Here is a 15,477-nt window from a genome sequence, read left to right as displayed (position 1 = left end):
CTTTCTTTCTTTCTTTCTTTCCCCACTCCCCTATTTCCAGTTACAAAACTTGATCAGTATGTGATATATATTTTCAGGAAGATTCCCTTAGCATAGATTATTTTTGTGAATTTTATAATATTGTGTAGTAAATTCCATTTCACGATTTGCTGCTTCTTGCCAAGGCATAGAAATGTTTGGGAAAAAATTAATAATCCAAATCATTATTTAAAAAAAAAAAAAAACCCTTAACCTCCACTTATCTGTTTAAGTTCTTGCCCTCAGAGAGCATGTTACTGTTTAATTCATGATCCTGCTAGAGACTGGGATTTTGTTTGTAAATATTAATCTCTTTGGGGAAAGCAATATCAAATTGTTTATATACGGATGCACAAAATTCATTATGTAAACTATCAGCAAGCTTTTTTCTGAAAAATACTGGCATCTTTTTCACTCCCCTCTCATGGCCATTCTTTTAAATCCATTCTCTCTCTGCATTTGGAGTCTATTGTTATTAAATAACTGTTCTGTGATTATGAAATCCATTTACCTCAGAACACTTTTTATTTGGAGGGCAAAGAGCAGCATATACAAAATCTCAGTGAAATATCAGTGTATTATTCTGTCCTATATTCTTAATCTACAGTGTTATAAACAATTTTATTTATTCTCTATTTGGTATTGCATCTGGATCTGTGATTAAGATTGATCCTCAGCCTCTTTCTCTCATACTTTTTACTTTGTAAAAATATCTAGCAAACATTAAATCATAATGATATTCTTCAGGGGTATCTAAGAAACTGAATGTGCTTTACCAGATAAGAACAGCCTTAGTTTACCCTTACGGGAACATCAGGATAGTGAATTACTATAGCTATCAAATGAATGTTGAGTAAGCATGAATGCATTTCAGTAAACGTATTGTTATTTTTGGCAAACTGAAAATGCAGAGATTCATTGTGTTGACGAGGAATCTGAATTTGAAATACCTGGTGTAAATACATCATTTTGTTACCTTTTGTCATTTTTCATCATCTCCATATTCATATGCTTAGGTTAATTTAAATTTGGATTAAATTGCTTAATTTTCTTACAACTTTGGAGTATACTACTATGTACTGTAAAATATGTTACATCTTATTTTCTCAGGTGCATCTTTATACCAGATGTAATCTCTGATTTATCACTCTAACAAACCTTGAGCCTATCCCTTGAACCCACCAGTTTCAAAAGGTGGGAAAGATCAGACCTGTAAATATCATCAATCTCAAGGAGAATTTTCAAAACCCTGCACAGCGAGGGCAAGATTGTTGGTTGCCCTGTATGCCCATGCAGAGAAATATGGGGATGTAAGGCATTCCCTTACTCCCCTACACTGGCTACCTACCCTCTACACTACGTGCCAGCCTGAAGCAGCTGAGCCTGCACAGAGGAGGCAGTAATCTGTGCAGGTGTAGGGCTGGAATAGACTACTTCCCCGCTAGTGTGAGGTGGAACAAGAGACTAAATTGTGACCAGGGCCGGATTTACACCTTACGCACCCCGAGGCACAGCATCTTCAGTGCCCCCCCTGCCTACAGCTGACCTTCATGTTTTCTGTAAAAAAAAAAAAAAAAAAAAAAACTTTTTACCCACTTTTAACTTTTAGATGCCCCTAGGCACGTGCTTACTGTGCCTAATTGGAAATCCAGCCCTGTTAGAGAGAATCTTCGCAGGAAAAATACTACTAGGCTTTGAAGGATTAGCTTTGGGGTGGGGGTAAATGTCGATTACACTGTACACACACAATCCAACAAAAACTTTTCTTCCATCAATGATGATCTAAATTGACAAAATAAGCAAAATGCTGCTTGAAAACGTATTAGCGTTTGATTTAACGATATTTACTTCGTATATTTTGACATGTGATGCTAACAATTTGTGTTTTAATGATAATAAAGCTTTAACTTTTTGAATCTCAGTGCCTACTGTCATTAAGTAATTGTCTGACCACCCCCTCGTTTCCCCCCCATGATTTCCCACAACTATGAAAATTTAGTTAGATAAAAATGCTTAAAATAAACATCAATATTATCTGTCAACATTATATTTTTAAAAATGAATTCTGTTAAACTTAATTATTATAATCATTGGTTACACCCAGGTTGGTTAATATCACACTCAAGTATTAGGTTTGTGCACACAAATATGGAGGAAGCCCAGGCCGTGGGAGTATGCATCTTGGGCCTTGTCCTGTAGGGTGCCAAGGGTATTCTGCAGCATGCAAGATAAGGCCCATTTTGTGTAATGAACCTATTTTACAGAAAATCTCACCCTCAAAGAATAAGCAATCTCAGTTTTTGCATTCTCATGATCCACCTCTTCCTTCCTTGCAGTTTGGGTTTCCTTTCTCTGTTTTTCTCTGCCCATCATCCTTGTTTTTTCTCTGAAAGAATTTCTGTCTTTTTTAAACTCTATTTTCTTATAATTCTTTTGAAATATAGAATAATAGCGAAATACACACTCTATGTAATGAACATACAGTGGGAAAAAGTTACTTACAGGAAAGAAAATAACACACTGCAACCACCATCCACTAAAGCCCAGAGTTTATAAGTGCTTATAAGGAATAAATTATCAGGAAGAGTTTGGGGGAGGAAGCAATTACCAACAGGTGTCACAGAGAGCACTGTTCAGTTTATAACTAACATATAATATGTACCAGTTCACTATTAACTTCTTGAACAAGGATCCAAATCACTAAGGGGAGAAAATTATCATTTTCTCTACTTTTTTTGTTAGCTAAATATGGAGTATTAAATAGCTTTTAGGGCCTACATTTTAAAAAGTGCATGCGCATTTTCTCCTGTCCAGAGCTGTGGACATGCTGCCTGGTACACATGTGTAAATCAGGGATTTGCTCAGGCCCATGCCTTTTCACTTGCGCTACCTCAACTTGTATTTGTGCTTTAGTGTGTGTCTGTCATCTTGAGGCTGAGCAGTATCAGAATTATCCAAAAGTTACTACAAAATAAAGGACATAGCATCTTCAAAATCATAAGAAATTTATTTTATTGTGGTATATATCAGTCTTAGTACCTTTCAATTATGCCTTCTGAGGGACATCTCATCCTTAGACTAATAATTGGTTTTGTGTGCCCGAGGTTCAGGAAAAAAAATAGATCTTCTCTCCCTGAATATACAGTAACTCTCCTGTCTCTTCCTAATCTTATCCATGATTCCTTTTCGTACTTGAATGAAAAATAATAATGTACCACCAGAGATAAGTGTGTCCTTGGAGTTAATTGGTATAATACATGCCTTCTCTTGATTCAGCAATAAAGTGGACACACCTCATTGTTAGAAATACAATAAGCTTTTTTTCAATTTGTTCATATAATTCTAAATCTGCACTACCAACTTACTTAGGGCCAGCTTCTTGGCTAAGTTACACTAGTGTAAATCCAGAGTAACTTCACTTAAGTTAGTAGTTACTAAGATTTACACCAGTATAACTGAGATCAGAATCTGCTCCTTAATACTTTGCAAGTTTATTTTCTTAAAGCTTTCCCCTTACTCGCAATGATCAAGCATAGCATATGCACTGTAGTTTCCAGCATTTTTGAATGATTAAGGGATGAGTTTTCTTAATAAAGCTTCTGAAATTGTTCCTGGAACTCTCGTATGGACAGGCTTTTTCGCCAGATTTCTAGTATTCTCTACTTTGAGCTAAGTTAATAATACTGTGAGAAAAAGCCGTGTGTGTGTGTGGCCTGGTCTACACTACCCGCCTGAATCGGCGGGTAGAAATCGACCTCTCGGGGATCGATTTATCGCGTCCCGTCAGGACGCGACAATCGATCCCCGAATCGACGCTCTTACTCCTCCAGCGAAGGTGGGAGTAAGAGCCGTCGACGGGAAGCCGCGGAGGTCGATTTTGCCGCCGTCCTCACAGCGGGGTAAGTCGGCTGCGATACGTCGAATTCAGCTACGCTATTCGCGTAGCTGAATTTGCGTATCGTAAATCGACCCCCCCCTGTAGTGTAGATGTAGCCTGTGTGTGTGTGTGTGTGTGTGTGTGTGCGCAGTATTTCAGTGTGTCCACATTAGTATATTAAGGGATTGAAAAGAGGGGAAGAAGTGAACCTCAATGAATTTTTAAACCTAAAAAATAGTTTGGGTAAAGTTCTTATTTTAATCTGTATTGATTTGGCCATCTACTGATATCTCAGCCTCTACACCCTTCGTTTAGATCTCTTCTGACCTTATCATTTGGCTATTACCCGGTTCTAAGGTCTGTGTTTTCCGAAGCATGTTTCCAAATCCTCCTGAACTTGTGTCACAGTTTTCCCATGTCTTTCATTTCATGTTTCTCAGCTCTTCCACTTCTTGAAGCAGAGAGAGTCTGGCAAATCATGTGACTCATGTTATGTAGAATAGCTAATTTTAATTCAACCCTTTTTTTGATGCATGAACCAATTAATTATAACACTATGTACTTCCTGTGTTAATTTTTTTCTTTGTTTTGCATAGGACATTTTTATAAGTTGTTGTACAAACATATACAATAGTTCATCTTATAATTTCTTAGTGTCTTGGTTCTTGTTACCATCCTAAAATGCTGGCTATAGAACAATTTGATGCGGATGTTCTAGGTGGGGCAGGTAGCGCTGCCTATACTTACAGTTGCCCAACACTTCGAATTATAAGACCCTTGGTTCAATGAGTTAGAACTTCACCAAATTTTAACCATTTGGGCAAAAATGCCAGATTTCTCAATTGAGCTGCTCCTGCTTTTTTTAAGTTTCAGCAATAATGGTGTAGCCATTTCAGAGAAGAAGATGAGTGAAAATACATTTGCTCATGTTTAAAATATTCTTGCAACCACTCTGCTGAAAAGCTCTAGCACTTCCATGCATACTAGCAAGGATTTGATATTTTTCAGGGTGACCTCCCTGTGTCAGGTATGTGCCTTTTGCCATCCCCGGGAAAATCTGCCCACATTTGGCCAAGTTATAGGCCTCTGAAAAATTTCACTTCACACATTCTCAGTAAAGGTTTAGTAGAGTTTGGCAGCTAAATTCTCTGGAGCATTTGCCATCCTCTCACAGTTTCCTACATGCCAACCAGACTGTGGATGCATCATATTCACAGAACAACTGAGCATTCTCCATTTCATATCTGCCAGGGGCTGAACAGGACTTTCCCTGCAATTGCTCCTCAAAGCTGGGGGTTGCTTAGATACTGGGCACCAGAACTGAGAGCAGGGAAACAGTCTCTCCTTTGCTCTCACTGCACCCTTTGCTGGTGCCCAGAGGGACAGGAGCAGAGTGATGGGATAGAAAGGCAGGAGCCGATGATGGGAGAAGATAGGAGCAAGGGGCAAGGACAGGAACTGTTGAGTGGGGTAGCATAGGAGCAAGGGGGCATGGGAAAAAGCTAGAGACTGGGCAGGAGCAGGAGTTGATTTTAGAGGCAGACAGGTGCCAGAGAGGATAACAGTGGGGACGAAGGGATAAGGGCAGTGACTTGGGAGGGAAATATGAGAGTGGAAAGGGACATAGATAGGCTCAAGGCACAGGGGGCAGAAGGCTCTGAAATCATTATAACACAGTCCCCTACTGAACATGGATCCCACCCCCTGCTGCTGACCCTGTGGGGAGTCAGTACAATTACACAGGATGAAATTTTTGTTTTTCAATTTTTACGTTTTTTAAAGTTTGTGAAATTACATTAGAAGTGGATCTAATGAACTAAATAAGCGACTGGGAGGTAGAAAGTCCTGAGTGCTGATCCCATTACTATGCAGGCTTGGGAAAGTCATTTAACCCTTCTGTCTCTGTTTCCCTCTCCATTTAATGCGAATAATAATACTTGCCTTGAAGGGGTAGTTAAATGTTTGTAAAGCATTTTGAAAACTTTGGATGAAAGGCTTACAAGACCAATGTATTAATTTTACAGTGTTTTACTCCTGAGGCACTGAACGTTGTGGGTTCACTTCCTTAGTCTGCTCATGCTTTGTATTCTAACTTTACTTTTGAGGATGACTTGAACCAACAAATTCACCACTCTGGCAGCGTTTGCTGTGACAGTTACATAAGTTCAAGGCAATCCCATCATACAATGTTGAGTTGGTGAAGTTCACTGATGACACTTCAGTGAGGTGCTTTGTAAAAACTATTGGTAAATTTAGAGCGATGAAAGGAATCAGTAGTACTTCAACACCACATAGTCAGATTGTGGAATTCACTACTGCCAAGGCCATTGGGTAAAATAGTGAGGGTGGATTTTAAAATATTATGATAATCAATTACATATTTCTTGTTTTATAAGCTATGATGCGGGTAAGCAGGAAAGAGCTATATCCCCATGTACAGTATTACACAATTGGCAATACATAGTAACGGAGTATTTCTCCATCTGACATATTGGTTATTGGCTAGTTCTGGTAGTAGGATACCAGACTTCATGGACAAATTGTTTTATTCAGCGAGGCAGAGCCTGTCTCTCTCATTTCTCCCATCCCCCAGTGCCTATTTTGAACACACAGGAACATAACAGAGTGTACGTATTTTAGTTTTATTGTTGTCACACATAATGATTATTTTTGAAGAATTATATTAACAATTTGCTCACTTTGGGAGAAAGGGTTGATTTGTAGGGCAGTCCATGGGATTTAGAATCAAAATGATTAATAATGATCAACTACATATCAGATTCCCCACTACGGCACCAAAACCATTAACTCTTTGTGTGTCCATAAAGAAAGACAAAAATGCTGACTTAGAGTTACAGTACATTACAAGGTTTATTTGCAATTCAGAAAAGTTTGTTCTTTTTCAATACAGCTGAGCTGTAAAATGTAGTCAATAAAACGTGGAAATTAGCGAAGTTACGGTAGTTTAGTTGACATTCTTTTCTGTTTTGTTCGTACAGAAATGTATCTTCTGCAGACAGAGAATGAAGAAATTTTCCGGTGCCTGCATACAGTGTTCTTATGGGCGTTGTCCAGCTTCCTTCCATGTTACCTGTGCCCATGCTGCAGGGGTGCTGATGGAGCCTGATGATTGGCCTTACGTTGTCTACATCACATGTTTCAGACACAAGATCAATCAAAACGTGGTAAGGAACGTCTGTCTGTCTGTCTGTCTTTCTAACAAAAAATAAAATATGCTGTGGATAGTCTTTGCATTTTAAAAGTGTAATTAAGGCAGGAATTTACTTAGCTGTCTAGGGAAAATGAAGGAAGTGGGTTATGTTTAAAAGATTGCTCCATCTATATTCTTTTCATATACAGCAGGTCATTATATTTTGACAGTTTCTCCTTATGTCTGGAGCTTGGAGAGATGTTCATACTCAAACAGTGGTTGATAGGCCTGACATACTTTTCCATTAGGACCATTACAGTATGTATGGCTTCACCACCACAATAAATCAATACAGTCTCCTTTTTTTAATGTTCAGGGTAGTACAAATACCTGCATTTATTACAAAAACCCAGATTAAATATTATGAATATCCAATTGCACATATAACATACTTATTCAGCATTCCCAATAAAACCTTGCAAATGTCCTTTCAAAATTTCAGTACTGACTGACAATAGTTATACAAAGTATGAGTAAAACTCCATGTTCTTTGTTACAATGCCAGACGTTCCCATCAACGCTGAGAAAGAGTCTTTAATGTTAGCTGTGATGTACACTCCATTCACAATATTGTCATTAACGGTCTTGTAGATCTTAATGGATTTTGTTCCACTTTATTTCTGTCACTTCTAGTGGGAGATGCTTAACCATTCTGTATTTTTTAAATTATATTTGAATTATTCCTTAACATTGTTCAGTCAGAAGAAATACATAATAGAATCTTTGGATGGAAAACACCCATTTGATCATTTAATCCAGTGTTTTTCAGACTTTTCATGTTGGTGAACCCTCATTCAAAGTCAAATTTTTTGCAGCCCTCCCTCCTTACATTTACTATGGACGTAAATGTGTCATTGATAGCAATGATAAATCTATATAACCTGTTTATTTTGTGTTTTGAGAAGTTGACTGAGAATACTTGACCTCAAAGCGGAAGGGTGTGCAGGAAGTTGAAGAGTAAGATTTTGTTTGCTTTAGATTGTAATAACATTTTCAACACCACACAACCCCAGGCCCACAGGAGAATTAATCCGGCCCTGCTTGGGATAGATGGCAATTGAATGGCCCTCCAGTTTTTGCCCTGGCTGAGGTCTCCTCTTTTTTGGCAGCTTCAATTGTTTGGTGCTTTTATACTTACTTTTTCTAAGCCAACCCTTGCTGCTCCTTACTCATATTTTGTTTTTTTCTGAACTCCATCTAATTTGTCTGTGCCTTTCTGTTACTGAGGCATCCAGAGTAACCAGCCACACTAACAAAGCACATCATTCTCTTATGCCTTTTTTCCCTCTGGATTGTAAGCCTGTCAGGGCAGGGATTATCTTTTTCTATGTTTGTACAGCACCCAGCACAGTTAGCCCCCATCCTGACCTGGGTCTTATCCCTGCTTCCATAATATAAATATTTATTAATAAGGCTAATAATAATAATGCCTGTAAATTGTTAGTAAAGTAAGGTGGAACATGAAGCATTCACAATTTCTGTCTGTCTGTCTAATATGGACAGCACAGATTACAGTATATTACATCTGCAATTTATCAATATACTTCATTGACATACATTTAAACTGGGGCGCTGTAAACAATTGTTAAATGATAATTATTTTGTGCTCTAGAAGCCAAAACAAATGTTAGTCTGATACAACACTATTATGATAAAATGGACTCCCACAAAAATCCTTCATTTTTTCCCCAATGGTTTTCTTGATCTATATTTGGTGTTATTAAAGGAAAAATAAAAATGACATTGAGAAACAGCATCTTGCACAACCACTTGTGATGTGTATGGGATACATGGTCAGACTGGCTTGGATAAAAATAAAAATCAATCCAGCCTCTCCCAAAACTCAGAGCCAACAATATACCTTTACAGGAGGAGTTTGGGTTGGTTGGCTTATTTTTTGTGGCCAGAACCAAAAAACCACCAGGGAAAGATAGGCTATTCTTGTGTGTGCTTTATTGGACAAAATCTTGGAGATATCAGAAATACTATGAGAGCCTTTCCTTCTGTAATTTTAACATGATTTTGAGACAAAGGAGGTTGACATACGTTTGTATATGCTTTGATTTAATGCCCTACCTTTTGGATAACACTGCTCTACAGCCAAAATGCTTCTGAAATAAATGTAGTCAAACTTTACTAATTCTGGGTCACTGAGAACGAAAATGATGCTTAAAATTGTTGATTGGCTCTAGTTTTCAAGATATGCTATTGGGTCAGCATATACGACCCTTGGCTTGGGAATGGCGGAGGATAAGTGAGTTATAAAGGGAAGGGAATCTCAATTTAAACCAGAAATGACTAAAATACATCTTTGACTGGATCTATGAATAAATCTATGACTGGGTTTGGACAGTACTTGCTTTTTAGGCAAAACAATGAATGATGCAATCTGAAGCTGGTATTGCGTCATACATGATATGAATTGCATCATGTTATTCCTAGAAGTCATGGATGATGCAATCATAACGAAGCTTACATCACTCTGCTGAACAAATTGCCCTATATCAGCTCTAGAAATCATACAGTGTCGTGCTCTCTTATTTGTCAGTGTTTGATTTTGCAAAGGGACACATTTCTGTTTAGCCAAAGTGAGCAGAGATGCCTCGTACTTGTGTGAACAGTGCAGATAACTTCTGCTATGTTTGTGGTGACGTGACTTTTGCATCACAAAAGCGCAGTATAACCACTATGGTTAAGAAAGCCTATCACCTTTATTTTGGCTGCAAAATTGGAGATCAGGACAAGCGGTGGGCCCCACACATATGCTGCAACACTTGTGCAACAAATCTTCGCCAGTGGTTGAACAGGAAAAGGAAATCTATACCTTTTGCAGTGCCAATGATTTGGAGAGAGCCAACAGATCATACCAGCAATTGTTACTTCTGCATGGTGCCTCCAATTGGGAAAGGTGTGTCAAAGAAGAAAAAGTGGACTGTGTATTATCCAAACATTCCATCAGCTATACGCCCAGTACCCCACGGAGAAGGACTGCCAGTTCCTGATGCACCAGAATCATTCTCACTTGAGTCAGACGAGGAAGAGGAAGAGGATGAAACTTCTGGTCCTGAACCATCAATGTCACAGGACCCACATTTTCTCCCATCCTCCTCCTCTGAACCACACCTCATAACACAAGGTGAATTGAATGACCTTGTCAGGGATTTGGAACTACCCAAGAGTAAGGCAGAGCTGTTGGGCTCCAGACTACAGCAGTGGAATCTCCTGGCAGGTGATGTTAGGGTTTCCATGTTCCGTGACCGTCAAAAGGATCTTGTCCCATTCTTCTTCATGGAAGGTGATCTTGTAGCCTGCAACAACATCGACGGTGTGATGGCAGCCCTCAACATCGTTCCCGATCCAGATGAGTGGAGACTGTTCATTGATTCATCGAAGACGAGTCTAAGGCTTGGTCTACACTTACCCCCCAAGTCGAAGTAAGGTACGCAAATTCAGCTACGTGAATAACGTAGCTGAATTCGACATACCTTACTTCGAACTTACTGCGGTTCAGACGCGGTCCACACGCGGCAGGCAGGCTCCCCCGTCGACTTCGCGGTACTCCTCTCGTCTAGCTGGAGTACTGCAGTTGACGGGGATCACTTCCTGGTTCGATTTATCGCGTCCACACCAGACGCGATAAATCGAACTCGGAACTTCGATCCGCAGCCGTCGAACTACCCGGTAAGTGTAGACTAGCCCTTAAAGCTGTTTTACTGCATAATGGCAATGTTTTGCCATCAATTCCAGTTGGTCATGCAGTCCATATGAAGGAAACCTATGACAACATGAAACAACTTTTGAGGTGCATAAACTATGACCAACATCAGTGGCAGCTTTGTGGCGATTTGAAGGTTGTCGCTCTCTTGCTTGGTCTGCAGACTGGATACACAAAGTACTGCTGTTTTCTTTGCGAATGGGATAGTCGTGCAAGAGATTCCCACTACATCAAGAAAGATTGGCCACTCCGACAGTCATTGGAGCCTGGGAGGAAAAGTGTTCAGCATCCACCACTTGTTGAATCAAGGAAGATTTTGTTACCACCCTTACACATCAAGCTGGGTCTGATGAAGAACTTTGTCAAGGCCATTGACAAAACACAAGCAGCTTTCAAGTACCTCCGTGGAAAATGTCCAAGGTTAAGTGAAGCTAAGATAAAGGAAGGTGTCTTTGTTGGTCCTCAGATTCGTGAACTTCTTCGAGATGATGCATTTGACCATGCACTGCGTGGCAAGGAAAAGACGGCATGGAAAGCCTTCCAGTTAGTGGCAATAAATTTTCTCGGAAACAACAAGGCAGACAACTACAGGTTGTTGGTGGAAAACCTCCTCAAGGCATACAAAAGCCTTGGTTGCAACATGTCACTAAAGATACATTTTTTGCACTCTCATCTAGATTTTTTTCCACCGAACTGCGGAGCAGTGAGCGATGAACACGGCGAGCAATTTCACCAGGACATTGCAACAATGGAGAAACGCTATCAGGGCAAACGGAGCCCATCAATGCTTGCAGACTATTGCTGGACAGTGACAAGAGATGCTCCATTTAATGAATACAAGAGACAAGCCAAGAAGCGCCGAGTAGACACTGAATAGGACTAAGCTATGTACAGAATAGTTTTTTGCCTTTTGTTTCCTAATAAATTTTATTTATATAACCCTTTTGCTGATTTTTAAAGTGTTACATAAACAGGACAGGTGAAATATTATCATGTAAAGCAACCATAAACACATGAAAAGACCTAGGTTTACAATTTATGATTAAAACTCTACTATCTACACAATATACATAGACATAAAATGTAAAATCTTAAATATCTTAGAAACAGTAGCCAATCAGTTGTTTTAATTGTCATATTTGAATTCAGCACATCAAAATACATAATAAATAGCACATTTTATCTCTGAAGCAGACGACTTCTCAAAAATTGTAGACCAGTGTAATTAATCTAATCAAATCTCCAAACTTTCAGAAGTTTGTTCACCATTAATTTTCTTATTAGACCTTTATTCTTTCTGTTAGCTATCCTTTCATGCAGAGATTATACTGCCTTTTGCCATTTGGCACAACAGCACTTCTCTGTTTGTCCATCACTTTAACTTACATTGTCCATCACTTACTTACATTGTATTGTTTGAAAGCAAAATAATTAAACAATGAGCACTGACTTTTTAAACTAGTTTTGCAATTTTAAAGAGAATAGAATAGAGATTAAAAAATAGAATATGTCAGAGCAAATCTGTACAGATATTCAGCTATTCAATAAACCACACATATGGCAAGATGCCACTATCCCTGCTCATGGAGAAAGCAAAACAATAATTAGCTGGTGTTATCTTAATAAAGTTGTCCCAAAATGCATTATGAGAGTTATTTGTTATTACCTAGGTCAAGGTTGAAAGAAAAATAAGAGTTCATTTTTTATTTAGGTTGAAGGAGGGGTGTGTGACAATTATCTAGGATAGTATTGTAATATATAAATTGCAATATGTAATTTTAAGCTATGTAAATCAGGGAGATTGCTTGACCAAAAGCCTATTCCCTCCTATACACACACACACACACACACACACACACACACACACACACACACACACACACTTACTTACTTACTTACTTTACTGCATAATTTTAATATATCCCTTAACCTGAGTTATTGAGTCTCCGCCCACTGCAATGCTGACATTTTGTTTTGAGCCTGAATTATTTAGCAGTGTAGTTAGTCTCCAACAAATTATGTTTAGATTATTTATCACAGTAGTCTCATAAACCTTTCTGACCTGGGGTCACAGCCTTTCTGAATCGTCGTGGTTATTTCTTCCTAGGTTACAGTTTTAATATCAACCATTGGCAAATTTGGCTTGTATTTTATGCTAAATAGAGATGGAGAAGGTAGGTGGGGAAGTAATACCAGTACCTATATAGTGTTTCAAAATGTAGTAAAAATAAATTGAATTTGGACTTTTAAATGTTGTGCTGCATTTTCAAAATCTTTCTCTTTGTGGGCCAAATTTTCAAATATGAGCGCTAATACTGTGCCTGCCAAAATGTATGGATGCTCCCTTTAGGTGTGCAAGCAGGCATTTCATCATGTAGACTGGGTAACTGCATGCCTAAAGGAATACACATCTATGCTGTCACCCATTCTGCACACACAAATACTGGTTTGCTTGCAGTAAAGTAAATTTTGTGTGCAAAAATGGTTGTTTCATATTTTTTCATAGATATAATGTATTATTTTGCATATGTAAATTTGAAAATATTGTTGCATAGGCAGTTCTCATCACGGCTATGAATGTTTAGATGACTAAACAATTGACTTAGTAATCTTTTATATTATTTATGTGCACATATAAAAGGAGAAAAGCCTCAACTGACTCATTTTTCCTGTTAAGATTCTTTTAGGAATTTGGATTAGAATAAAGACCCTTATAAGGATCAGCGGGCAATATTTTTGAGGGACAAACTGGAAAATAGTAGCTATTCCTTTTTGGACCTCAGAGATTAATATGTTTTAAATAAAGATAACCAACATTTTTGGATTAATTTAAGACCATGGTTCTCAGCCAGAAGTACATGTACTTCTGGGGGTAGGCAGAGGTCTCAAGTCAATTCATCCAGATACTCAACTCATCCAGATCAGTGTTTCTCAGCCTGGGGGTTGCGACCCTCGGGGGGGGGGGGGAGTCACAGGATGGGTTTAGAGGGGTTGCAAGTGCAGGGCTGGCATTAGGGGTGGCAAGCAAGGCAATTGCCCCGGGGCCCTGCACCACAGGGAACCCAGTGAAGCTAAGTTACATGCTTCAGCTCTGGGCGGTGGGGCTCAGACTTCAGCCCCACTGCCTCGAACTCTGGCTTCAGACAAGGCTCACAAGTGAAAAACAGGCTCAAGTATCACACTGAAATGTAAGTACAATATTTATATTCCAATCAATGTATTTTATAATTATATGGTAAAAATGAGAAAGTCGGCAATTTTTCAGTAACAGTGTGCTGTGACACTTTTGTATTTTTATGTCTGATTTTGTAAACAAGTAGTTTTTAAGTGAGGTGAAAATTGGGGTACGCAAGTCAAATCAGACTCCTGAAAGGGGTGCATTAGTTTCAGACAACAGAATCCTATAGCTCATGCTCTAAGGAGAGCTAGTCATTGTGGCTAGATCTCCATACCTTGCATAACAAAAGATCCCCTTGAAATCAATGACTGTTAAGTGGGCTTGGAATGCAGGATCAGGCCATAAAAATGAGGAGGCGGGAAGGGAAATTTAGTATACAGCTGCAATAGTGAACCATATGTGAATTTTTATGTTGCTGTGATTGCTCCTGGTCCTTCTGTGGATGTGCAAGAATAGAGGAAAGGGGATAGGGAGCCTCACGTATGTATATGGTTGCCCAGAAAAAAACCTTTATGTACATACCTTACACACACTGTTGTGGGTTTAAGATTGCTCTGTACTATAACATATCTAATCCAAAACCACAAAAGCAAGGAAATGAAAAGCATCTAACAGTACATACCCTCTACTCCTCCATCCAGAGACACGCACCTGACCACTAGAACAACCACCAGACACCTCAGACGACACACCACAACCTTCCTGCCCTTATAAAGCTACTAGTAGACCTAAGCAGAAAATTTTCGTTCAAATTTTTTTTTAACGATAAATGGCTTTTTTGTCAAAATGGAAATTTCTGTGGGAAATGTTGATTTTTACAAAATTAGGGGAGTGGTAAATAGAAAAACTGGTTCTGTTTTCAACAACAAAAAATTTCATCCATTTGAGCAACAGTTTTCTGTAAATCCAAAAGATTTTTACCTGACTGGCTGAAATGTTTCGATTTTTGATTGAAAATGTTTCAGTTTTTAGCAAAAACTTGTGGTTTTCAGTTACCAAAACCCATAACATTTTGTTTTTCAATGTTTGGATGAAAAACTTAAAAAATGTTATAGAAAAACTTTGGAAAAATGATTATTTTTTTTTTGTCAAAAATGTTGTGGGGAAAAACATTTTCCTACCAATTGTAGAAGTCAGTCTTCTAGCACCTCTTCACCCAAATTCCCCACCACTACAAACAGACCAGACTTTTTCTGCTATCCGTTCTGCAAAATCACATATGATCCTGCACTGGCTGACCATCTTCATGAAAAACAGGATCTTCAACATTAGCATCTGTTGCTATCATGAAAACCAGGAGCTCCTGAGCTGGTTGGCCAGTGTCATGAAGAATAGGGTTCTCAGAACAGTAGCTGTTCCTATGCTGAAGATACTCTTCTTCATGAAACAGTCTCAAAGAGCTCTTGGTTTTTCACGAACCAGCAGCTACTACTTATAGAAGATCTTAGTCATCCAAGCTTTTGTTCTCCATTAGCTAA

The 15,477-nt window shown here is 38.7% G+C and overlaps 1 protein-coding gene across 1 annotated transcript in view; it reads left to right on the top strand.

Annotated features, from left to right (window-relative positions):
- Nucleotides 1–15,477, top strand: part of KDM4C (lysine demethylase 4C) — a 429,818-nt gene that overhangs the window by 374,032 nt on the left and 40,309 nt on the right. Inside the window, 1 exon segment of the mRNA XM_065406934.1 lies at nt 6,895–7,080. Coding sequence (XP_065263006.1) covers nt 6,895–7,080 — 186 coding nt within the window.

This window comes from Emys orbicularis, chromosome 6 (genome assembly GCF_028017835.1).
Source record: "Emys orbicularis isolate rEmyOrb1 chromosome 6, rEmyOrb1.hap1, whole genome shotgun sequence".
Taxonomy (NCBI): domain Eukaryota; kingdom Metazoa; phylum Chordata; order Testudines; family Emydidae; genus Emys; species Emys orbicularis.
Note: the sequence above shows the minus strand (reverse complement) of the source record. Positions and strands in the feature narration are given on the sequence as shown.